Source organism: Hemicordylus capensis, chromosome 4 (genome assembly GCF_027244095.1).
Source record: "Hemicordylus capensis ecotype Gifberg chromosome 4, rHemCap1.1.pri, whole genome shotgun sequence".
In the NCBI taxonomy this organism is placed as follows: domain Eukaryota; kingdom Metazoa; phylum Chordata; class Lepidosauria; order Squamata; family Cordylidae; genus Hemicordylus; species Hemicordylus capensis.
Genome location: NC_069660.1, coordinates 49,777,538 through 49,803,525, shown reverse-complemented (window position 1 = coordinate 49,803,525; position 25,988 = coordinate 49,777,538). Strand labels below are relative to the sequence as shown.

The 25,988-nt window shown below is 40.0% G+C and overlaps 1 protein-coding gene and 1 long non-coding RNA gene across 9 annotated transcripts in view; one reads left to right on the top strand and one right to left on the bottom strand.

Annotated features, from left to right (window-relative positions):
• The window catches only part of LOC128322029 (RNA-binding protein 12-like), an 89,140-nt gene extending 66,370 nt beyond the window's left edge, over nt 1–22,770 (bottom strand). Inside the window, exons 1-3 of one of the 8 annotated variants that reach the window (XM_053242716.1) lie at nt 22,451–22,770; nt 19,297–19,380; nt 11,660–14,314 (exon numbers count right to left, since the gene is read on the bottom strand). In XM_053242716.1, the coding sequence (XP_053098691.1) occupies nt 11,660–14,293 (2,634 nt within the window). In that variant the 5' untranslated portion in view covers nt 14,294–14,314; nt 19,297–19,380; nt 22,451–22,770. Of the gene's footprint in view, nt 1–11,659; nt 14,315–19,296; nt 19,381–22,066; nt 22,305–22,450 lie in introns of those variants that run through there. The other 7 variants (XM_053242710.1, XM_053242711.1, XM_053242709.1 and 4 more) reach the window with 7 other exon arrangements.
• Nucleotides 22,355–24,827, top strand: LOC128322030 (uncharacterized). Its single transcript, XR_008305480.1, has 2 exons — nt 22,355–22,918; nt 24,562–24,827. It is a non-coding gene; the product is annotated as an uncharacterized LOC128322030 (long non-coding RNA).
• The last annotated feature ends 1,161 nt before the right edge of the window (nt 24,828–25,988 follow it).

Genomic DNA, 25,988 nt, shown 5'->3' with positions numbered 1-25,988 from the left:
CCAGGTTAAAAGTTTTGTTTTTTCCAAAAATAAGGCAAGCTGTTCCGTGTTCAAAACAAATAAACTTTAATTGCACATCTGAAGAATATCTGGAATCTGTTTATATGAACTATCCTCTCTACTGGCTTGAATTCACAATCTTTTATTTTACAGTTAATCTTCTGTTGTCTATTGCTTGACCAGAGTTTTAAATCCCATCATCCTTGAGTTTGTGCAAGATTTTGTGAAGTGGGGCACAGCAGCAGGCTTTTAATACAAAATTTGTAGAATGAAGGCACTAAAGCTAAGTTCATTGCAGAATTACCATTGCAAAACTCTCAATGAGAGTGCTAGGCTGCCAAGAATTCCTACAAGGAGGATGCTCTTCTTGACTCACCAGTATCATAAAAATAGCCTAAATACATGTCAGTGATTGGCTAATCCATCTTCTTTGAAGGAAACAAAATGATGTGTCTGCATCACAACTACTATCAAGTTCAAAAGAGTAATCCCCATCTCTACCATATATAGTGTAGCATGTACACTTCCCCAGTGTTCACTCTGTCCTTAATATTTAGTTGATGCTGGAGCAAACCGCACTTTGTTCCAGAAACAAACAGGTACAACTGGTGACAAGAACTGCTCCTTTATTTTTCACTGTTTAGTCATTGAATAAATAACTAGATTGTCCTTTCCCCATAACTTCTCTCTTTTTAGAACAAGATTATAAAATTAAGTATGCCAAAGAAAATCACTCACCAGAAGGCCTAAGGACAATGAAGCGCAAGAATGAAGTTAAATTGGCACAATCCACACATTTAAGCACCCCTACCACTGGACAAGAAATTCCACTCACACAACACAAAGGCCCCTTTGGCATGAGGCATTTTGAAAGTACACCATATAGCAAATACTACTACAGGAGAAAATCCAACCAAAAGCCTAAGTTCCTTGGGTGGAAGCATTGCCTAGTCAAAGGCAGATGATACATGTCCCGGGGTTGAGCTACACCCTAAATATGACTTTTTTCTGCACCATTCCCCTCTTTCCCAACCTCATTCACAGACAACACTTATTTTTTAAGTTACCCTCTGCCTTTCCTGCAATTTATCATTCAAATAATTAGTATCAACATGTAATTTACAATGGGAGTATTTTTCAAAAAACTTCAATTTAATTGTCTTGAGACAAAATATTTCAGACAGAAAGCCACTATAAGTCAAGCATGTCAAGACTTTGCTATTACTGGGAACCACTTTACAGGTTACATTTTGGTATATACCTAATTGTTACATGCAAACCTAAAGAGTGTATTGTGCATTCTGCTGCATATGACCAGATACAAATGCTGGGACATTCTTTTTACCACAAAATGTGAAGCAATTCTAACAGCCATCTGTGTCACCTGTTCTGACCTTGTTAATGCTAACCAGGCAGTTTTGAGACCAGCAAACATACCGTAGAAATCAACAAGCCATTAAAGATGCAATTTTGGTATCTCAGTGAAATCTTCAGTTTCCACTTGTGAAGAGAAGACTTAATCAGCATCTCTTTCCGAACTGTTGCTCAGCACTGATCTTTATTTGACATTTAATATTTGGAAAGTCAGAAATTTTACTACCTCCATCAATAAAAGAGCCAAGAACCCGTTTATCTTCAATTTTGCATGTTTTTCCACAATTTCTCCATGGTTCATTCTTTAGCAATATTTTATTTCCAACACCAGCTCGACACTGCAAATACTACAGAATCACTCTATAAGGACAAACATTTCTAATGATCCACAGTTATCTAAAAGACAGATTTAACTTTCAATGACTGTTGGACCAACAAACAGCAGTTAAACTTTTACAAAGCTGTTTTTCTAAACACTTGAATATGTTAGACTTGGCTCTAAAGGTGTCAGTAAAGGCTCAGATAGAATTTCTATGCACACATAAGAAAAGTGGCTGATTCTGCTGCCAGTGGCAATCCCTCACACACTTCAAGATAGTGACAAGAGGGTGGAGAAAGTGAAAAGCACGTGTGAGTAAAAGTAATGTTGCAACTCTCACCATATGCAATTGTACAGTCTGACTTCAACTCAAGTGGTCACTTCTCAGTTTCTATCATTTCCTCATCATAAGTTAGGCATTGCTTAGATTTAAGAAAGGCACCTCCTGAAGTTTTTTGGTGTTTTTTAAAAAAATAGATATGCATAATTTATAGTGTTGTTAGTGTTAGCGTAACCCTTGGGTAGTTGTTCCTGAGAGATTTAATACTCAATTCCTGTATTTCATTCAGTTTAATATATATCTCAATAGTATTTTTATAGGTTGAATTGTCTAAGGAGGCTCTCTGGCTGAGCCGGTACTTAAGTACCAGCCCTGAGCCAATTCTGGAAGGGCGGTATAAAAATTGAATGAATGAATGAATGAATGAATACACATCTAGGTCTAACAACAGATCCAGGAGCACTCAAAACATAGCATTACTGAAAATAAGCAGGTGTGAACCTACTTACTGCCTAAATGGGGAGGCTGCTACAAAAGTTGTTCTGTGCTACCCTAAAGATACAATAAATCTTTCAGATTCATAATTTAGTCCTACAAAATTTCCTAGGCTCTAAAATCAACGTTTGAGGAAACCAGGCAATTTTAGGCCTAAATTATTTCACCCTGTACTAAACTAGGTATGGAATTCCTTTGCTAGACGAAGAACTTTGACTATACACTTCCTATTCCTTGGGCAGAAAGAACTAGGCACTGATATAAAGACTAAAGCACAACTTCTATTTAATTTTGTCTAATTTTCTATACGAGTGTGATTATGTGTGTAAGGTTATCTGGAAGATGACACCACTTAAGTTAACAGCTGCAAGAGAGTTCAAGAAAAACAAAACAATCCACAGCTATAGAAGGAAAGAAATTATTTGCTGCTCCTGATGCATCCTGATAATGTCCTCTTTTTAAAGTAATACACAGTTGTATCCAAAGTTTTTACTCTTAATGGAAGGTGCTTCCATCTATGGAAGGACTCCATGGAAACTTAAGGTATGATCAACAGTCTCTGAATCAACTTAAGATAGATCAGCTCATCCACTTTCTGTATTAAAATCTTTCTGCATTACAGGTGGACCTCGTCACTAATGATCCTGACACCCGTGGTTTCATGAACCTGCGTTCGGGCAATCGAGACCTGACCTCAGTATATATGGTTTACAAAAGGGTTAAAATCCATGTATCCATGGTTCCTAGCTGGCTGGAAATGACCTGAGAGGTAATTTTTGGCCACCATTTTGTGGCTTTAAAAAAATCTGCTATTTTCCATGGAAAACTGGCCAAATTGGAAATTTTGCGGGGGACATTGCTAGACAGCATGGTACATTACTTCTGACTTTTTGACCTTTTTTGCCCTCCAGGAACCTAACTCCTCCAATTCCCATTGACTTCAGGTCTCGTTATTTGTGGTTCTGTTATCTGCAGTTCCATTATCTGAGGTTATAGCCGAGAACAGAACCCCTGCAGATAACAAGGTCCACCTTTAGTATTAAGTATAGGCACTTCACAGCTGCTGCAATGTCTGTCCCAGTTGTAATCTGGGTTTTAACAGATTTCAACTATCCTGACATAATACTAAGAACAAGTATTATATGTTCATTAGTTGTGGACTGCTTTGCCCTGGTTATAGGCAGTATAAAATTGTTTAAGAAAAAATATGCTTGCTCAATGTCACTAAGTGTGGGGGAGGGGGAGAATGGATCGAACTGCTTTAGTTTATTTGTAATAAACTCCTTTGAGACGTAAATCTCAAAATGATTCAGGAATAAATAATAAATAAAAGGGCAATACATATCCTACAGATATGAACAGAACGCTTTGTTAGCAATCAGTCAGCTAATAATCTAAGCAGATGAAAATTGCCAAACTGCTAATTAGTGTAAAACTAAGCATGTAACTAGAAGATTCACCTACCTTGAAGTGGCTAATATTCAAACTGTTGATATCCTCTGGATTCTTTAGTTTAAAGCCATCATAACAGTATGATAGGCGAATGGCCAAAATACCACCATTTTCAGGAACAGGTCCAACAAAGCTTGACAGCCAATACTGCTTTGGTAAAGCAAGTCTCCTGTATTTCTTGAACCTTGATCTATAACAATGTGTTGTGTGTCACCTACTCACCCTAGACCTTTCATACTAAGCTAAAATTTCCATTTGTTGCCCATTATTTATTTCATACTTCAAAGTCTCAGACCCAACAGAACCATAGCTTTATTGAGAATCCAAGAACATTAATGCCAGAATAGTGCAATTTTAAGAAGTATGGTTGCCTGGAGATTGTTTAAAGTTAGTATTTCATTAGCTGTGTGTATATTTTACTGTTCTGAGATCTTCTATGGGTTCTACAGTTACTCTTTGTGTGTTTAGAAGACACTTGGTTAACTGCACTTGAATGTCAATACAAGCACTTGACAACTTCGAACTAGTCAGGGGAAAGGATCACTCAGAATACCATATAAAAAGTTAGGAAGAAAGTTATGAACTTGAACAGACTTCTGTTGCAACTTAGTAACCAGTTCTAGTGGGAAGGTTTTTCAATTCTTTCATATTTGACATAGTTTTAACTGAAGAACCAAGCATTGATAAATGTGGGCTAAGCCACCCAAGTATCAAATATATTATATTGTTCCAATTAAGCTATTGAAAGGAATACAAATCAGAAAGAGAGCACTACCTCTATTACAAGGTTACTTATTTGCCAACTCAATACTGCAAAAGCCAACTAACTTGAAAAATCTAAATCCAACAAAAACATCTCTAATTTACTAACCAAAAGCAAGAGAGGCTGCTAAGAAAATTCTCATTTGAAGAAATGGCTGTTATTTTTCTGAGTATCTTCAACTGGCCATTTTCCTTTTAAATGCATTTTCTTATACTTAACTACTATTGCTGCTTTGAGCTTTATCTTGCACTAAACATACAGTAAGTGTACTACTTTTGTGTAAGTAGGGGCTGGTTACACATACACGCACATGGTATATATAGTATTAGAACTGGATCACAGAGTCCAGTTTCATATTTCTTCTCAGCCATGAAACTCACTAACCAACCTTACAAGCTTATGAAAATAAAATGGGAAAGCTCTGTGTACACTGCCATAAATAAAATGGACACAAATGCAACCAATAAAATGCTAGAACTTATGTGCCACAGCACTGCAGGAAAACACCAAATGCACCACATACTATGTTTCTCAGAATCCTAGTTTTCATTTAAAAGTGAAAATCTCTAGGTCTCAGAGTCTGAGATATGCTTGAAAGCAAATAAGACAGTGCTGGCCAAAATTTCAGAAGCCAGAGTGGTTACTAAGTAAGATGTCCACTGGGATTTCAGGGATGGTTGCCAAACCTGTATAGCTCCCTGTCTTCACCATGACTAGTAGAAAACTAAAGGTGAGAGGTTCCACAAATGTGTACACTCCATACAGGACACAGGAGTTTAGCATTTTATTTTATTTTATCTTCCACTACTACCCCTTCTTTTAAAAAAGCACAGAATATGTATAGCCATTTTCCAAGCAACATTCCCATACAGAGAAACAATTGCAAGTGAAACAGAAGAGTGAAACCTCCACAAATATGTCATTTTAAAAGCCTGATCATAATTTCAGGTATTTGACAGTATCTCTTTCATTTTTCCTTTAATACTTAACACCACAGGCATCCAATTGTTTTATGCTGGTGGACAGCAACTAGTTTTCCTGCAGGCACACTCTGAGTGAGGGTTGTAGGCCAGAAACCCAGCATTCATTACGAACAAGAGGCTTTCCAAAAAGCTGTTGCCACACACTTCAAAACTCCTTTCTCCTTGTACGTTAACTAAGAACCAGGTAGCACATCGCAGCAGGAGCTGAATTTTAGACATTTAACTAGTTGCTGCCCAATATATTGCAGATATCCAATATATTTGTGTATAACCACATAGCTGTAGGTATAAAGCCCCCAAAAAACTGATGCAGAAAAAACTGGGATGAAAGCAAAGTCTGCATCAAAGCATACAAAATTGATTGCCATGCTCTTTTAAGATCCCTTTTGGTAATTAAAATAATTTTAATGCTTTGTTCTAACACAACAGTTCTATATATAGTAATGTGTCACATATTCCCAGAATTTAGTTTTGCAAAGGCAAAACATACTGCCTTCAAATGTACATTTGAATGCACATTTCTCTATGTAACACATCCTGGCACATTTCATTGATACATATGCTCTAGAATGAATTAATCTGCTTAATATCTTTATTGCAAAGAGTACTGTGCAGCTTCTGTTCAAACACACAACTTTTCTCCAAAGATAAACCTTGGTCAATCTTACTGCAGCGGAGCCATCTTAATTCAAAGCTCGCTAATCAAATCAATTGCTTAAGTATCTTTCCTATCTAGAATACTTGTACTCCAATCTCCCCCTAGACATGCTCGACAGAAGTATTCATTCATGACTAGCTACCAACACAGTTGGGGATACATATCTGAATGCATCTTCTAAGTGATGAAATGCAGATATCCCATTCACATTTGGATGAACATTCCTGTCTCCATTTGGAAAAGCCTCAGATTTAAACCATGGCTCTCGAGTAGCAGCTTTATTTTCTAGCACAGTTAACTGATGATGTGTCTGAGTATCACTGGAGCAGACCAGTCCAGACTAGTTTGCATGTGTTGAAAAATATTTTGCATGAGCAACAGGGAAGGGGTATTTTCTCCTATCTGCCCTTCCTTCTGCAATCCTCTGCACCTCCTTAAAATACATCATAGGATTCAGCAATCCTCCAACATATGTTTGGGAGGCACAGAGGGTTGCAGAAGGGGAGATGGCATGCACAAAACATTTTTAACACACACAAAACTAGTCTGGATGTCAGCCAGCATCTACTAGCTGACCGCTCAACCTTATGAATGTCTTCTCTGAAATCAGTCTCACTGTATAATAGTGCTTACTACCAAGGAAATGCACAAAGGATTGCAGTGTCATAACAATGGGCACCATGTATATTTAATTCGGAAATCTGTATAATAAAGTCAAGTGCTGTTTTTAGATTTCACTAAAGATTAATTACTCAAGTGAACAACAATGTCAACCCAACCATGTACAGCTAAAACGGTCCCACTCTATTCTCTTGTTGCTTTTATGTCTGAATTCCTTCTCAGAATATTTTGAGAGCTCTTGCATTTCAAATCTCTCCTCAGGACTTATTTTTTCTCCAGTGAAGGCTTTGGCTCAATAAAACTTAGTTCTCACTCCCAAATGAAGGCTGCAATTCTAAGTCTTATTACAAGTAAAAAGGGAAGCCGTTGTGACTCCTATTATACCTAATGATCTCCAGTGTTGCTACTTAGTTTAAACTGTTTACAGAAGCACATGCCTTTGTGTAAAGACATGGTTTGTTGAGTGATCCTATACATGTTTACTCAGTAAATTCCACTGGGCAGCATCCCCAACTTGTTCGGATCAAGGGGTGGTCAAGGGAAAGGCAGCACTTAGACTATGCTGTGCATGCGCAAATCAAGGAGTGAAGGAGGGAGGAATTCCCACGGTTCTCCACACCCACAAAAAAAAGTGTCTCCCGATCCTCAGGGGCATATTTTCAGGGAGCACAGGGGGATGCAAAGGGAAGGAGGAATCAGCAAGAGTCACCCCTCCCTCTTTGTGCAAGCAGGTTGGGATGCTGCCCACTGTATTTAATGGGAAATATATCCATTAAAGCTTAAAATGTTATTTCAAAACCTTACCATTAGCGAGACCCAACAGATTTTAAAGCAATTTGAACTAGGTATTTGTGTTTTGGATCACTGCAATTGGCTAGAAACCCAGCTGCCAAAAGGGACTTCCAAAAATTCTAAGATGCAAATAATTTCATGAAATTGTTAAGCGAATTGTATGCTGTAGATTTCACATAGCTAATATGTGGCAACTTCAAATACTATTTAGAGAACTTTGAAAATCAACAGCATGAGCCCATTTTGTGATCCTTTAGTGATTATATAGGACTGCCATTTTTAAACCCCATTTCTACATGGGCTATGCACCTTCTGCATGCCCCCCTGCCCACTGGACAAAGGAATGTGTTCTATTTTGTTTAATTGTTATCCTGTCTTCAGGCACCTATCAACAAAACTCAAATGCACAGCAAAAAGTTAAAATTAAAAACTGAAACTCCAATTAAAGCACGAGAACAAACAGTATAACAGCAAAATAGCAGAAGACTGCAACAGCATTAAAAATAGAAAGCAATGTAGTAAACTGATTAAAAGCTTACAAATACTAAATGGTTTCTAGCTAGCACCTAAAGATTAGTAAAGTAGGTTCCCTGAGACTATTTCACAGATATGGCATAAATTACCAAAAAAACCTATCCCTGCTTTCTACCATCCTGAGGTAACAGCACTGAGCGGTCTCTGAAAATCTTAAGGAACAAACAGGTTCATATGCAACCAAGTAGTCTTTTAGATAACCTGGCCCCAGGCTGTATAAGCTAAAGTTTTATGGGTCAAGACCAACTTCCAGACTTGTATCTGAGAGCAGCAAATATTTATATATATCAAGATGTGTTTCAAACAGCTAGTTCCAATCATAAATCTGGCTACCATATTCTGCAACAAGTGAAGTAGTCTTCAAGGACAACCTCACATAACACATTGCAGAAATCATGTCTGGATGTTACCAGGGCACAGATTCTGTAACAACATTTTCACTTGATCAAAACTTTAACTTCCTCTTAATCTGTATGCTGCCATGAATAACTTCCCCAAGTTACTACTACATTGTGTGCATACTGGATGGGATTAAAGTTGTATAGGGAAGTAAGAGCTTTTAACATTTCATGGGAATTCTACAGTAGAAAGCACACCTATGAAAATATATCTTGATATATTGGGCTATTACTGTACTAAAATAACTGCATCATAGAAAGCTACAATGTTCTCTAAAATACACTTTATTAAAAAATCCATCAGGTGCATTATTTTGAAGTGTTAAAATCCATGAGAACACAGGATAAAAATCAGACACGATTCCGAACACAATCTTGATGAGTGTATATACAGGTGGCCCTTGTTATCCACCATTACACATTTCTGAAAAATGGTTTTTGGAAATGGTGCTGAAAATCATTTCAGCAACCAAGGCTTCACATATCCGCAAATGGGTCTTAGAGACCCAGTTTCATTATCCACTGTATTAGAAATAGCCAATTTTTGCCTATCTGTGGTTCCCGGGCCACTGAAAATGATTTCTGGCGTCACTTCCAGTGCCATTTCCTGTCCAGAGGCGGCATGGAGCCATTTTGTGGCTCATGTTCCCTCACACAAGCCTGTGAAAATCAGCAATAATAAAAAAATCTTCCCATTTGGAGATTGTCGGGGGGGGGCATTGCTGGAGAGCTGGAAAGCAAAGTACTGTGCTGTACTACTTTTATTTCTGCTTCTCTCCATTTTTTAAAAATGATTTTTGACAACAACAAAATGTGCAGGAACCTAACTCCCAGATTCCCATAGTGCTAAGGTTTCATTATTCACAGTTTCCATATTTGCTGTTGTCGGCAAGAACGGAACCCCCGCAAACAACAAGGGCCTCCTGTATGTTTCCTGGTATCTGCAGTTTCTTCTATTGTTATCTGTAAAAATGTGCTAGCCACCCCACCTCAAATATCAGAAGAAGCAAAATATACATAACCTTTTCCATAAGAAAATCTAGAAGCCATCAGTTCAACTGCATTTCACACCAAGAAAAGCAATGCTGGAATTATTCCAAGATTTAGATCCAATTACTAAATTCCATTACCACATGCTATTTTCTTAATTAAACCAATTTTTCAAATAAAACCATGAATTTACTTTTAATTATATTTATTCTTGCAAAAAAGAAACAGTACCAAATAAATGAAATATTTTCCAACTATTTGATTATTAGAGTTCAAAACTTTAAAAATAAAAGCATAAAACTTTCATTTGCTATTCAGGTTATTTCTGCAAAAGAGTATTTTTATTGGCCTGTCAACAAAAGAAGTCGGCTGTTGAAACACGCCAGACAATTAAAATAGAGTGCATGTATCTTCAGAAAGACAGTTTTATTAACAGGAGGCTTATTTAACAGTGTAGTACAATCATGTCACTTTTCAGGAGTGCACCATCTTGGTACCTGTCAAAACAGTTTCAAATCCATGAATTACAAGATCTGTAATGTAGCCACCTCTTCATTGCAATACCTTCACAAAGTCCATCACTGAATTACTGTACTGCAAAATTCTCTCAGGACGTAGCATTCAACAGATTTTTTACATCTGTCTTACACACTGGATGAATGGTTGCCACTTGCATTTCTACATTATGCCAGGCTTTGCACTTCAAATGTTTGATCATATGCAACTCAGACACTGTTTTTTTAACTGGGAAAGAACAGCTTATAAATGTTTTAAATACAGTGATTTTTAGGGGATTTTTCAGACTTTCAGCATTTATGTCTAATTATGGATAGTCAAAATTCTATTTTGAATATCTGCATCTTCTCTTTTCCTAGGAAAAAGCTCTACTGAAGCAAATGACAGTTCTACACAAAATTTAAACTAAACAATGCTACTAGAAAAACGTTTAACTCAGGATATATTGGGACAAGTTTTCAAAGCTTTAATTTCTTAAGTGATCCAGAACAATAATTCACAAGATTTCATGGAGTCATAGTAACACAAAGGATCGCTAACATTAACACTTCGCATGAACCCAGCCAGTCCCTTATGTTCACTTATTAAAGTAAGAGGATCCATAAGAGTGTGGTTCAAAGAGATACACAACATACACAATGTACAAAAACCAAATGATGAGTATCCTATTCCAACTGTAACATACAGTCCTAACAAATCCATCTAATTAAACAATTATGGTTTTCAAGTTGTGACTTTGTATGGCACCTCCATATGTTCCATTTTAAGCATATAGTAAAGATGCAGAATAAAACGAGGGTACCTGCACTTGTGGCGAAGTCTTATTCTATACAATCAGTTGCAATAAGAACCAAAGTTATTCCACAAAAAACTGGAATTTTACAAATTGTTCTGTTCACATATAAGAAAACTGGCTAAACGTTTCTCAATATGCATAATTTCACTGTCCATACACCAAGAATCTTTGAAAAAATAAGGTACATAAACCATCTGTGTATACTGAGACTTTATTCAGTTGCAAAGTAAAATTAAAATGAAAAATTTTGACCTGTATAAACAAAGCAAATTCAGCCATCTTTTGACCAAAACTAGGAATAGCTATTTTCTATTTTACAATGGCTTGCAATACCACCCATTAAAAGATCACTAACTTCATCATGACAGTTTTCTTCATTCAAAGTTTCATAAAACCAATCTAGACTCCTTGATAAACATTATATGGCCAATTTAGCATTAACAAAGGTTTCTGTTGGTGAGAATACCTCTTCTCCACATATCTGTACTGGTAGAACAACTGCAAATCTATCCTTGCAGTGATTGTTCTGTAGACAGTTAAACCAGTGTTCTCAATTTTATCAAAACAAATTTCAAATTTAAACAATGTATAGGTTCTAACCTTGAACTACCATAAACAGTCTGAATGCATTAATCACAGCACTAATATCTACTCTACAAACATTTTAAATTACCAGCTACCCTAGAACAAGTTTGACTTTTCTCGAGCCTATTGGCCTGTCATTCAGATCAACAACAGCTGCCATTGCTTCATCACGAGACTCAAATGCAACCATTGCTTCACCTGTGGGCAGACCTTTCTCATTATATTTTAAGCACACTGAACCTGGTATTACCTGGTAACCATAGAAGAAATCCAAAATTTCATCCACTGATACAGTAAAGGGCATATTCTGAACTTTAATGACAGTTGGCCCTGGCTTTCCCGAACCAGCTCCAAACCCTGGTGGCCCAGTAATATGCAAGTTTCCTGGTCCAGGCCCAAACCCTGGAGGTCCACTTAAGTGTCCAAGTCCACCACCAAGACCTGGAGGTCCACTACCAAAACTAGGAGGACCAGCTAGATTACCAGGCCCGTTTCCAAAGTTCTGAGGGCCCCCTCCAAAACCTGATGGCCCAGTTAAATTACTAGGCCCACCTCCAAATCCTGGTACATCAATTCCTGAACCCGGCAGGCCAGGCAAACCACTACTTCCGATAGAAGGCATTCCAGGCCTGGAATCACCAAAACCACCTCCCCCTATTCCTGGAGGTGGAAGAGGCGGACCAAATGCATTAGACCCACTGAACTTACTGGGGAAATGAAAAGGAGGACCACTGTTTGCATCTTTCGAGCTACTACCTATGAAAGAATGCTCATCCCCACCAGAATTCTGCAATCCTGGCATTGCTGTACTCCCCTGCAGTGGCATTTTCAACATTTTTTTCCCTTGAAAGCGAGGATTTCTCTCAATTTCTCTCATTTCTTCAAGGGAAATCACTCTTAGCACAACATCTCTCCCATTCAATTTCTTTCGATGTAGGCGCTCAGACTTACGAGCATCTTCTTCAGTTTTGAACTGGACCAGCGTTTGTCCTAAGCCTTGCCCATTCGTATCAACAAGAATCTGAATAGAGTTCTCTTCTACTGCCAGTCCCTCTAGAAACTGAAGTATTTCCATTTTTGTAATGTTGTAGGGAATATTGGATATATGTGCACATAGTTTAGAAGGTCCAGTCTCCCCTTCTGTATTCATAATGATTTCTCTCTGGTCATAATTGAAGGCCTGCAGTCTTTTCCTAATCATATCTATCTTTTCCAACATAGCTTTTTTAGTTATGGGATGAACTTGAATAAAACGATTTCCTATGTACTGCTTATGGTGACATAAAGCTGCTTTGTAATCAGTTTCATTTCTGAACTCAACGAAACCTTCACCAAGTGCTTTCCCATTGGGTCCATAAGCTATGTAAATACTGTCTTCTACAATATCTAGTTTTTTAAAGAAATCTATTACGTGTTTGTTCTCCGACTCAAAGGGGAGACCTTTTAAATAAACACAGAAGCCCTGATCATGTGGAGATCTGGATCTTGACCTTTTCTGGCCATTTGGAGATTTAGACATGGAAAGAGTCTGAGGAGAAGGATGGTTTTGTCCAGAAGGAGCCATAGTTTGCTTGAATGTTATATGGCCTCCTGCAGACACCCACTGTCTCTCTGTTGCAGGACTAACTTCAACATAGCGCTGAATCATCAGCATTCTGTTTCGCTTCAAGGCTTCAAAGGTGTCTTGAGGAGAACAAAACTTAACTAATCCATTTCCATTATTTCGTCCAACATGATCTTTCAATATATGCACTGCATCCACACGAAGTCCATGAAAGAAGTCTTTGACATCAGAGTCTGTTGCTGAAAACGGCATTCCATGCACACTGACATACAAGTCATCTGGATTTATAGGAAGCGATTTCACACTACTTTGGGAACTAATCTGTATAGGATTTATGGGACTCATGAACATTGGATTCAAGTTGCTGCTCATATTCATTGCTGTTCCAGAACCATTCATTCCAGCAGGCAAAGGTGCAACAGGTGGAGGATTCATAGGAGGCATCCCTGATAAAGGAGGCAGAGGTGCCATAGGTGGCACAGGAGGTACTGGAGGTATTGGGGGAACTGGGGGAACAGGAGGCAGTGTAGGTACAGGAGGTGGAACAGGTATGGGAGGAATAGAAGGCATTGGGGGCAGGGATGGCAGAGCTGGGATAGGAGGTATAGGTGGAGGTGGTACTGTGTTCATTGGTGATGCTGTACTTGGTATAGTGGAGCTAAATGTGGGACTTCCAAAAGTAGCACCAAGATTAGGAGGTGCAGTCCCCATACTAGCAGTGGAAAATGTTGGTATGTTTTTGTTGCTTTCATGAACAGAAGTAGCTGTAGTTACTACACTAGAAGAGGGGCTGTTAAAGTTAGGTACTGTAGTAGGAAGCGTCACCCTGCTACTTATTCCAGAAGTAGGTGGTGGCCCAGACCTGCTAGCATTTGCTGGCGGCATATCTAGATTTGCAGTTTCAAAACGCCTGCGACTGAGTTCAATCATATTTTGCATTTCAGTTTTGCTGCTCAGCAACAGTGTTACTTTGGACCCTTTAATAGTACCACCTGTGCGCATCATACCAAGCCTTGCATCTTCATCAGTGGCAAAAACGATGAAAGCCTCACCCAGCTCACCCCCTACAATATGCACGCCCCCATCAGGAATGGTCAATCCAGAGAAGAAGTGGCGTATGTCCATAGTCCCCGCCACAATTGGGAGACCTTGTAAGCGGATGACCACAGCCATGCTGCGCTGAAACACACACACCTGCAGATGAGAAAAGGCAACGTCTAGGTCAGACTATTGATGACACCATATGCTTAACGTAGACACTACTATGCTAAAATGCTCCTGAAGATCTTGAATAGGTTTACAGTTTAGGATCCTTATTCATGTAGCATTTTCTACAAAGAGTACTTTAAAAGCAAAACTGTATCAAGATGTCCAAGTTTCAGTACTAAGCATTTAAAGCCTGTTAGTATGAACCTCAGATAAGAACTGGTACAAAACACAAAATGGTCAAGACAAATCCCTTGGGAAAAGTCAGAGCTTCAGCTGTGCCAATCTTAACTCAATGGCTGTGGAAGCAAAATTCTTGCATTTATGTCAGGTTTTGTTTTTGTTTTTTAATTTCTATGCAAAAACTCTTTACGGATTTGCATCAAAGTTTTACTTTACAGCTCCACACTAAACTAAATCATTATTTTGAAATCACACACACCAGGAATGTTTCAAGCTCTGTTCCTTGCCCTGCTCCACTTTTTAAAAACCCTCCTCTGCAGCTTTATAGTTCAGTTAATTCATTACACCAACCAGCGCACATGGCTTAGTGGCTGGATGGAAAACTCTAGAATTCCTAGGCACTGCAAGAAAGAAAGAAATTAAAGAGTGTTTTAAGTCAGCAAGGAGCCAGGGTAGCATTCCCTCCCTCCTTTTGCAAAGCTAGTTTTATGTACAATTCAGTTCCAGCATTTAGTGTTCAATTAGCTGTCCCTCTGGCCCAGCTATGTAATACATTTATATACTTGTCCACATTAACAGGGCTAGAATCTCCACCGGGGAGGGGGGGGGATTTACAATCAAGAAATACATTAGAAGTTCTATTTTACTTCAAGTGCCAAAAAAATTTAAGAATTCAGAAAAATTAAGAAAATGTTCTTCCAATCACTGATTAGCACAGTTGCATGAAGTATATTTGGCCACACAAGAGCATACGGTTTGTTTGTTTTAAGTTCAGCAATTGTTTGAAGAACCTTCCTTTTTCGTTTGATTCAAGTCATCTTATGATTGCAGAGAAACTCTAAGTCAGAACTTAAGCTGAAACAATGAAGCTGCCAAGAAAAAACAGTATGAAGTATAACTTCATATAGCCTAAATTTTACAAAACAGTTTTCCACTGTAAGATAAAACAAAGGACACCAATATAGATCAGGTTATTACATCAGAATTCTGAAAGCATGTTTGGTTTAAGTGTTCATTTAAATTATCTGTGTTAATCTGAAGTAGCGTTCAAAATCAACTTCTGAGAGCACATAACTCTTATTAAACATACACAGAATACTTATTCCTTCAAATAGGTGCTGCAATGTACTGGGTACTCTATAGCACATATAATGAACATGTGATGTTACTGTCTTTCTGGAATAAGATCTTTTATGAAATTTGCAATGTTAGAAATACTGAGCAGAGCCTAGACTAACATGCTCAAGAAGTTGTCTTCTAGGAGTTCCAAGAACTTTCCTATAAAGGATTGATCATTTTATTGGTTGCAATAGCAAGGCACAGAACAATTGCACACTGGAAAGACAGCACAGTGATGCATATGAAATGAAGAGTTAGAGAAAACAGTTCTTCCCTTACTACCCTCCTGCAGGCAGAAACATTGTCACCAAGTATTAAAGGACCACTGACAATAGCATAGGATGCTGTGCCAGTGACTGCAAGAGGAGAGAGGAAACCTGGGGAGACCCCTGACCCTCAGGAACTGCTTTTCTGGCAGCTCTGGGGGCTGCAGGGACAAGGATGGAAAGAAGGAAATTGCTTCAGCTAACTCTCAGTTTCATACACACTGCTGTGAACACTACCCACTACCTTTATCTATGGCATCTCATACGGAGAATGGGATGCTGAAGGGGGGGGGGCGTGGATTAATCAACTAAAGTTAGCACAAAAAGTGACCAAGCCAGATGCTTTCTGTATTAAATGGGATTCTTTCATTTTGTTTATACTGACAAAACATGATACTGGATAGCTTTATTAAATATTGTTTCAATATGGAGGCATATTATTGCCAAGAATCAACATGACAGGAGTGATGCTATTTTTCTTTTTGCAGTATTCTGTGCCTGGTTTTACCAAGTTGTAGGTTTACTACAATAATTATCCTTCAGTAAGAAAAAATCTTAAAAGAGGTTTGAAATATGCAGGTGCCACACTTTGGAGAACACAAGGGACACCAATCAGTAAGTGACATATTGCCAAGCAACTATTAGGGATATGCACGGACCAGTTCCGCGGTCCTTTCCAGACCACCAGAGTTCAAGCCGGTTCGGGGTGTGTGTGTGTGACCTTTAAGGAGGAGGGAGGGTGCTCACCCTCCCCTGCCAATGCAATCTCCAAAACCACTGGTGCGGGGCAACAGCATACCTCCTTGCCACCCTGGAAGTGGCCAGTGCATGTGCGCACATCACACACGCACACCAGCCACGTCTGGTCCTAACTCCGAACATCTTTTTCCCTTTCAACATACACCAAAGGGACCCTGATGAGCAGAGGTGAACCAGGGTGAGCAGAGTTTAAAATCTTTCCCCGCAGTGCTGCAGCCATAATCCAAACTGCCTCCTCTAAGCTGCTATTGGTTTTGGAGCGGAAAATTTACCAGGCAAGGTGGCAATTTTAAGTTGGGAATTGTTGCAGAGACAAAGAGTTAAAATGCCTTCACTCTTCAATTTTGAAACAGAAAATATGTTTGGGTTGCAGACATGGAGCATTCTGTGTTGCATCCAGCTTGGCCCTCAGTAAAACACAGATATTAATAAATAATAAGACTAAAGTAATTGTGTTAATACCTATAAAGACCAAAAGGGGCTGTAAACCAAGTTACAGACTATCCAAGTATCAAGGAAGTCCAGCTGCTATTAATGAAACCTTTGCACAATTAAGTTTTTATTTAAATCTATCCAGTGTCCAAAAAAGTATATTCAGTAGTAAAAAGAATGCAGGTTTAAGACGCTTCACAAACGTGTGTCCTTGGGTGTCAAGTTATCCTATTTGCTATTGTATACTATATAGCTGTGAATGCTGTCCACTACCAGTACTTTGTTCAGTACTAATTTTTGTGTGGGGTTTCCAAATTACCTCTAGCCAGGGATTAAGTTTTCATCTAAGAAAGCAGTACTACTGTGTTTATAGCCAAACTTTCTCTGCAACCACAAACAGTTTCAAGACAAGCCAGTCCAGAAGACTAGATTCTATTATTTTAAATTATTGAGTGCCTTATGACCACCCTTTTCATCTTACGCAGACACCGATACTGTTACCAGAGGCCCTGTTCCCCTTCCATGGGATATATGGTGGTGGACATGAGGGCCAGGAGGACTTTATCTGCTGCGACACCAAAATTCCGCAACATAAGTACAGGTAAGTAGCAAAGACTGTTTGGCCTTTCTGCTTAACTGTTTTAAGTACAATATGGTTATCTGTTTTGCTGTTTTATAGTATACTATATGTATTGATATGTATTGTTAGCTGCTCTATGTTTGAGATAGAAGACCAGGGTAAAGATGTTTTGAAATACAGAAGTGAACGAAAATCATTTTCTGCAGCTATCATCTCTAAGACCATAGTTCTTTCAATCTATCATAAAACTGCCTAAACTGAACAAAACTATGAAAAATGTATGGTTATCTGCAGTTACTCTTTTCAGCTTGAGAAAGAACGGCTGCCCATACACAGCCACTCCCAGCATTCTTATAAACAGTTACCTAGATTGAGCAGTGCAATACTACAGTTCAAGAAAATCAATAGGATGTTGACAGAATGTTCCATCAGCTAATTAATATTGATTTGTATCAACAAGCCAATGTTTGTTATTCAGACTAAAAGTGAAAGAAGCACCGTTATAATCAAGAAGGAATCAAAGCTCCAGATGCAGAATAGTGGGAATTTCCTACCAAGAGTTGTTCAAGAATGCTCCACTAGAAGTTTTTTTTGTTTTTTTTAAAGGAGGATGGACAGCCCTCTCAGAGATGCTGTATGATGTCTGCATGAAGCAGTGGGTTGAAGACCTCTAAAGTCCCTTCCAATTCTAGAATTTTATGCAAGACCATTTAGTTGCTAAACATCAATTGAGAAGAAAATTCACTGAAGTACCATTGAAACAAACATTGTTTAATGGTATTAAGCCAGTTTTGTAATAGAGAGCATTAATTGTCCCCTTTGTTAAAAGGGGTTTAACCTTGGTTTGCATCTAGATGATTGACTACATGTGTGCACCGTCTGCTGTAAATCATTCCCTTTAGGGGATGGGCTCATAGTTCAGTTGTAGAGCATCTGCTTTGCATACAGAAGGTCCCAGGTTTAATCCATCTTTAGGTATTGCTAGGAGAGACTTCTGTCAGAAACCTTGGAGAGTCGCTGTCAATCAGTGTAGAAAATATTGAGCTAGATGGATTAAGGGTCTGGCTCAATCTAAAGCAGCTTCCTATCTTCCTATTATTCTCTCTTTAAATCTAGATGGCTAGAAATACAAGGAAGTATCTAGAGTAAAAGGTAGGTGTGATAGGAACGCTTCTGCTCATGCAACTAGGATGGAGTAATTTTCTTTTATTTACCCTTCCCTCTGAAACCACCTGTGCCTCCTGAAAGTATGTTCCTTGGGATCTCCAAATCTGCAGGAGTACATTTATGCAGGGTGGGAGCAGGGAGCAAAATCTGCAAACTGCCCCCTTCCACTGCATGAGAAGCAGTCTAACTGCATTTTTTAAAACTTTGGATGCTACCCACATGATACTTGCTATATACTGGATTTGTAGAGGTATTTTTAAAATCACTGTATTAACTATAATACACAGCCACTTGAAATAATTCTAACAGAAAATTTTACAAATATATAACCCCACCCCCCAAAATCCAGAACCCTCTACATAGATAGTTTCTAATATTGGATTTTTGTTGGCAAAAAATCTTCAAGAGTACTTTGAATTATCCAAGTGAGCTCAATAAGCGTAAATATCTTCAAAGTCTCTTACCTGCAAAGAGAGATGTTTTTTTCCTTAACAAGGAGAAGAAGCCAAGTCAATCCTGTGGGCAACCAATTAAAACCAACTTTTAGACTGCAATAAAGAATAAATGGAGGCAAAAATCAATGCAGGCAACACACAGGTAAGCAGTTCACAATGAACTGTGTATTAAGAAAGTTTGGAGCCAAGACCATCATATGGCACTCTAGCACATGGCATAGCACAAGTTTGAGAGTGTATGAAACAGACACATTCATCACTACACTTTGAACTTCATTTACTCCACTTAGCTATATATTTTTTATTTTAGTACTCAACATGAGCACACACACAAACGTTACACAGTTTTAACCACTCCAATTTGCATTCTCTTCTCAAATATCCAGTTTCTCCAATATTGATTTTAAGAGGCTACACAATTACTTTTTCTCCAAGAAAACAAGAGGTGACAATCACTCTGACCTTTTCTAATGCCATGCCTTCTCACCCATTAAAGACTTCTAGAAACAAAGACATCTGTTCAGAATCCCTTCACATCCACTGAAGTCAAATCAAATTCAAAATACTGTAGACTCTTATTCTGAGCAGCACCTATCACATTATTTCATAGCTACAAAATGCAAGATCAATTCAATACTTGTTTCAGACAGAACAATATGATTCTAGAAGCTCTGCACATCCCAAACATTATTTCACAAAGTGTCTCTAACATTCAGTAGGTTTATATACACATTAGTGCCTGCACATAACACACTGAAGTTATCTGGTAATCTGTATCTACCAATCCTGATTGTACCTTCCATTTAAAGCAAGACACACAAAAACTTAATTGAGTATGAATTGCTTACTACTTTCTCAGAGTGGCCTGACAGGCAGTGCTACAACCAGTTTGTGTGTGTAATTGTGCCTAAACAAGTATTAGGCGGGGGGGGGGGGAGTTCTTTGCTGACCACAGATTATCAAAACAAAAGCTTTCAAAGAGTGTACAATAGAAACACTGCAAAATAATTTAAAAAGGTGAGTTCCCACATAGAATCTCAGTTAAACACATTAATCTCCACAGGCAAGGACTGAAGATCAGATAATTGACTAGAAAACCCAAAATACAAACACATGTCCAAAAAGCTATGTATAAATACATAGACCCAAAATGTTGTATGAGAATGTTTTGGCACAGACAACAGTAAACTGGAATTTCAAATCTGTCATTTTCAGTTACACAAAATAATTATTCCATGTTGCTATTTTTATCACCTTTTTAGTTTCCGTGTACTATTTAAAAGTTTGCCAAATTGACAATACAGGGCATAGAGGCCAACACACACTCACAAGAATGCCCAAACTAGACTCCTGTTGACATTTCCCTTAAATACCAGAAATTGTCAAAACACTCCAGTTTCCCTATTTTCTGTTATTTATACCGCATGCAATAGTTCCAAATAAACTTGTTAATGACTGGTCAAGTCAAAGCCATTTGAAACAACATAGTAGTAGAGATGCTGTAGCATTTTGCCATATTAGTTTGTCCCTCATAATTACTCCTATTTTGCCAATTAAATGTTCTTTACAAGGTAACTCGCTTCTAACAAGTTGCATATTTGAGGTCCAAAATGTATATCAATGCCTTATGCAAAGTAGGATAAGCCCCTCATTTTCATTCATAAGTAGCAAAACATTCTAAGGTACATAGCAGCATCTCACTTTCTGGGAGCGCTCTTTCAAATAAGTGGTAAGATCAAAGGCTTACTATGCTTACCTAGGGAAGGAATGGGGAAGGAAAACTGTAAGAAATCAATAACTGTAGTAAATCATACAAAGCCAATGTTCCTATATATTTCTGAAAAGTTCTGAAAAAAGTATTTTGTGTGTATCTACATAGGAGTTATTCTATAGCCAACTGATAGTTCTATCCCTTTTCCCCATGTATTTGCTGGACAAGTCTCAGAAACTTACACCAAACAATTGCATCATTCAAAAAGCGAGTGGCTTTTTCACTTCAATCAAGGTTAGAAAAAGAAAAGCCAGAAGCTACAGTACAATGGACTTAAAAATCAGCAACTGTACACAATTTACCAAGCCATCTCCCCGTATCATATGGACAGGCTTGTATAACCCTGTGGACATACCTAGTCCACTAAAGATACAAAACAGAACCTTCCCACTATTCTAAGAAAGAACCAGGCCACGTTCTGCACAAATATACGAACAAACCAATCAATGTGTTCTTTAAAATCCTTTCAGCCATCCAAACACCAACACCCCATTTCACACGCCTCTTGTTACCCAGATGCCACAGCTTTAGTTTTTGAACCCAGGAAGGGCTCAGAACTTTCACGATTCGTACTTTCCTCACGCCAAAATGGCAGTCAGTGCGTGCTTTGAGACCACAGAACATACACACACACGAAGAAAAAGAAGAAAACCCTGTGGGAACATGCTGCTATATATTAACCCCCAAATAACGGGTTGATCCTATTAAGGCCAATATCACTTCGAATCTGAGCAAAGACGAAACTTCATTCCGGGTGCGCATTCCAAAGAACCGGGCGCAGCACTGCGTTAGCTCCGGCCCATGCAGGGACTCCCGCAGCCACGAGCCAGGCCATCTTGGTTTTACATTCGAAACAAGGCTTCCATCCGCCCCCATTCCCTCTCGCGAGGGCGCGGGCAACACCTTCCTCACTGGACCAGGCCGCGCCACCAGACCCGGTGTCCAGGCAAGCTATCGGGGGAGCCCGGCTGCACAGGGACACCTGCGAAGGCAACCACACATACTCACCTACCCCCAAAGAAAAGCGGCCACACACAACCCCAGAGGGCACAGAGACAGCTCTCCACTGACCCCGAACCAGCAGCGCCGTTGCTCAAGCGCAGCCACAGAGCCCAGCCTCTAAGGCCGCAGCGGTACTAAATGTCTTCTGAGTCTTAAAACACCTAAAGATGCCACGCTCTGGATGGGCGGCCGAGGCCTAAGAAACCGCCCAGGCTCCGGCGCCTCTCCGGCCTACTTCCCGCCCTCCCGCCGCCTTTGTGTAGCCATGGAGAGTGGGGTGGGGGGGATGGGACGCGCCGCGCTGCTCTCGCGGCCGTGCCGGGCCAGCTCGGCCTCCCTCCCACTCCCCAGCGAGGCAGGAGTCCAGCCAGAGGAGCGCCAAGTTCTTACCGAGGGGCCTGTACAGGAAAAAGGGGTTAGCAAGAAATTAGCGCGTCACTCGGCCCCCGCTCTCAGCGCCGAGCCCAGCGCCAGCGACCGAGCAGCGCCACAAAATGGCCGCCCGGCTGCACCGCCTCCCTCCGCTCCCAGCCGCCTTCCCTGCCAGCTACGAGGAGTGAGGGGTGTGGCCTGCCATGGGTGGGGGTGGGGGGCGGCCGCGGCGAAGGGTTTCCTTTCCGCGAATTCTCGTCCTTTTTCGTTTTTGTGCTTGTGGCAGCTAGATCAGCCAGCGAGAGAGAGATTAACATCCCATAGGGCTGAAAGATCTCGCAGCCCTATGTGTTGTTGGGGCATATATTTTCGTGTACAGACGAGCGTACTATGCATGTAGTGTTATCTGCCGTGGGCGGATCAAGCAAACCAGCAGGCATGCGCGCACGAAGGCACATAAATCTCGCAAAGAAACAACAATGAGCGGTAAGATCAAACAGTTGTGAGTTCCAAAGGGCGACACTCAAATCTATAATATATACAACACCATAAGAACAAAGCGACCGCCTCACCATGCAGAATGCCCACGTCGCTCTGTTTCTAGACACAAACTTCTGAAGAGCACCATGGGTCATGTCGGGTCATGTTTCCCATTTTACTCTATTTACCCAGGTAGTTCCTATTTTATGGTACCTGTCCTTAGTAAATCGCTGCCCGTTTTATCTTCAGAATTTTCTGTGAAATGTTAGTATATACTTGCTTTAGTGTTGCCATTCTTCAGTTTATGAGCCTCTGGTGCACTAGAATTGCCACAGTTCGTCTGTTGCAGCTGCAGAGTAAGGAAGTTTTCGCCATCGGAACGAAGCATTCATACTCTAAATGACAACTTCTGGTTTTCCCTGCTACCCATTAGACCTCCAATGCTTCACATACAGTGGTATAGTCACAAATTCAGAAGTGCAGATGCGCTCCAGCATCCATGTCAGTCCCCATGGCCATACCACAAATGACCACACCCAATACACAATACGACTATTATTTGCATTTTTAATGCAGCTTTATTGTTTTGTGTGCAAACATGCAGGCTGATTAAAAAACCCTTCTAAAAATAAACCTGCCCCAAATTGCCCTTTCTTCAAAGATTAAGGGAAGACATAAGAGTTCTATGAAATTATGCAGTGTATGCATCATTGTGGTACTACGTAATTATGGTTGTCCTTTTCTCACAATGCTAGAACCAGGGGTCATCCCATGAAATGGACTGCCAGGAAATTTAGGATTGACAAAAGGTAGTACTTTTTCGACACAGAGCATGATTAGTCTATGCAGAGGTGCTCTTACCCCTGGACTTTGGGGCTGAAGTCCCAGGCCTCCACAGCCCCTGCCCCCGCCCCCCAAATCCTCTTTAGTCTGTGATGTGGTGGTGGTCACCGAGCCAAGCATGATGATGCTTAATTTGCAGGGGAGTGGGGGCCTTCAAAGGCCTTGTGGTCCAGGCTCCACTATTACCTTGGTGCACCTCTGAATCTATGGAACTCTCTGCCACAGGATGTTGTGATGGCCACCCGCTTGGATAGCTTTAAGGTGCTTAGACAAATTCATGGAGGACAGGTCTCTCCATGGCTGCTAGTCTGATGGCTCATGCTCAGAGGCAAGATGCCTCTGAATACCAGTTGCAGGGGATGAACAGCTCTTCTAGAGTGTGTGAAAGATTTGCCATTTTGGCTAGAACTAATAAAGGCATTATAAGAGGATGGCTTTTTGATATTTTTCCTAGCCACGTACAATTTTTGTTTACTTTACACATTGTGCAAGGACTCTAGTTAGGAACCAGAGCTCAGTGGAAGATCATATATCTTGCATGTGGTTCCAAGTTCAGTCAAAGCATCTCCATTAAAAAGGGTCTTGGGAAACAAGTGCTGTGAAAGACCTCCACCTGAGATTTTGGAGAGCTGGTGCCAGAGAGTACACAACACAACAGGCATTTGCACATTTGGCATTTATCAACACTCTATTTTGTTGAAATGATTTAATAATTCAATGATTTGAATTTAAACAATATTTCAGTTGAGTGCCTCTATTTAGGCATATGCTGTTCTGACATAAGATATTGTCCTATGTATCCTTAGTGGTCACTCACCTCAGATTTCTGGTTATGAGCCCATAAAGAAGTACCAGCTTGAGATCAACATGCGGAAAAGGGCTTGCAGCTGATGATTCTCTGAAAGCTGAGAAAGAAGGCCTGGGAAAGTGACCCACTCCAGAGCCTCTCATCACCTTTTTCTCCTGTTCCTGAAAAGGAATCCCCTGCTCACCCTGCTGGCCTCTTTGGCCTTGCACTTTGCTTTGCCATCAGCATTTCCTGGCTCTGTTTCGAAATAAATTGTCAAATGTGTTATAAGGCTGCAGTCCTATAGGCTGGGTGTAAGCACAACCAAACACACTGGAACCTCCTTCCAAACACTGGCGGATCAAAGGAGAGGCAGTAGAGGCAACTGCCCATGGCAGCAAAATTCCCCCAGCAAGTTTTGGTCATATGGAAAAAAAATTGAAACTTTAAACCTGGGGGGTGGAATTTAACTCTGTTTTTTAAACTTTAAAACTAAAACCACCTCCGTCTGTGAGGAGATAAGCTCTTTAGGACCTCCTCCCCAGTCCCCACAAACCCTGTAGCCCCTTCTCACTGCTCATGAGAAAGGGCTCATTAAGGTGCCACTAGATTCTTTGTTGTTTGAGGGGTTCCACAAGTTACATATTTGAAGGAGCAGGACAGCGGTGTACAGAGTGTACAACCTGCCATTTCCCACAATGCAGCTAGTGTGGTTCATCTGTGAACTGTTATTACGTAAGATAGTGGTGCAGATCCTCCCATAAGCATTTTAAGAGTTCCCCTCATGTTGGACTGAATCCCTCCTCTGCCAAACCAAATAACTTGTATCTCCCAGCCTCACAAAATGGCGACATTCTATCCACCCCCCCCCCAAATTGTGAGAACTTGAAGTCGCTCTTCAAAATTTCCTTCTGTCCACACCCCTGCAGTAAGATGTTTTTATAAACTAAACAGGCCAGAAACCACAAATATGCTCTTTCTTTTTAAACTCAGGCTATGACTAAGCTGATTCACTCTTGGTAGGACAATAAACTTAGGAATAATGCATTCTGGGTGTAAACAAGCAAAACTCAGCAACAGTTGGCAGGCTCCAGGCAATGCATGTGTCTATCTAGCACTGAGGAGTATAGTCTCTTGGGCTTGGAGTGGCTCTTCCTTCCTCAGTGCACTTTAGGACACTTTCTAACAGGGTGTGGCAGTAACCTGAAGGGCTTTTCAACAACTAGTAGGAGAGTTTTTCAGATTAGATGCAGATCTACTATCCTGTATTCATATTTATACAGCTTCTAGGCTAGACTACTGTAATGCTTTGCATATAGGGTTGATGACTATTCAGATAACAATGATCCCTATATCGCAGACTCTTCTCATGTGAACAGACTTTTCAGATTGACCACTCTTAAACAAATGAGACACACCTGTCTAATCTCTGAACGGGCAGAGCTG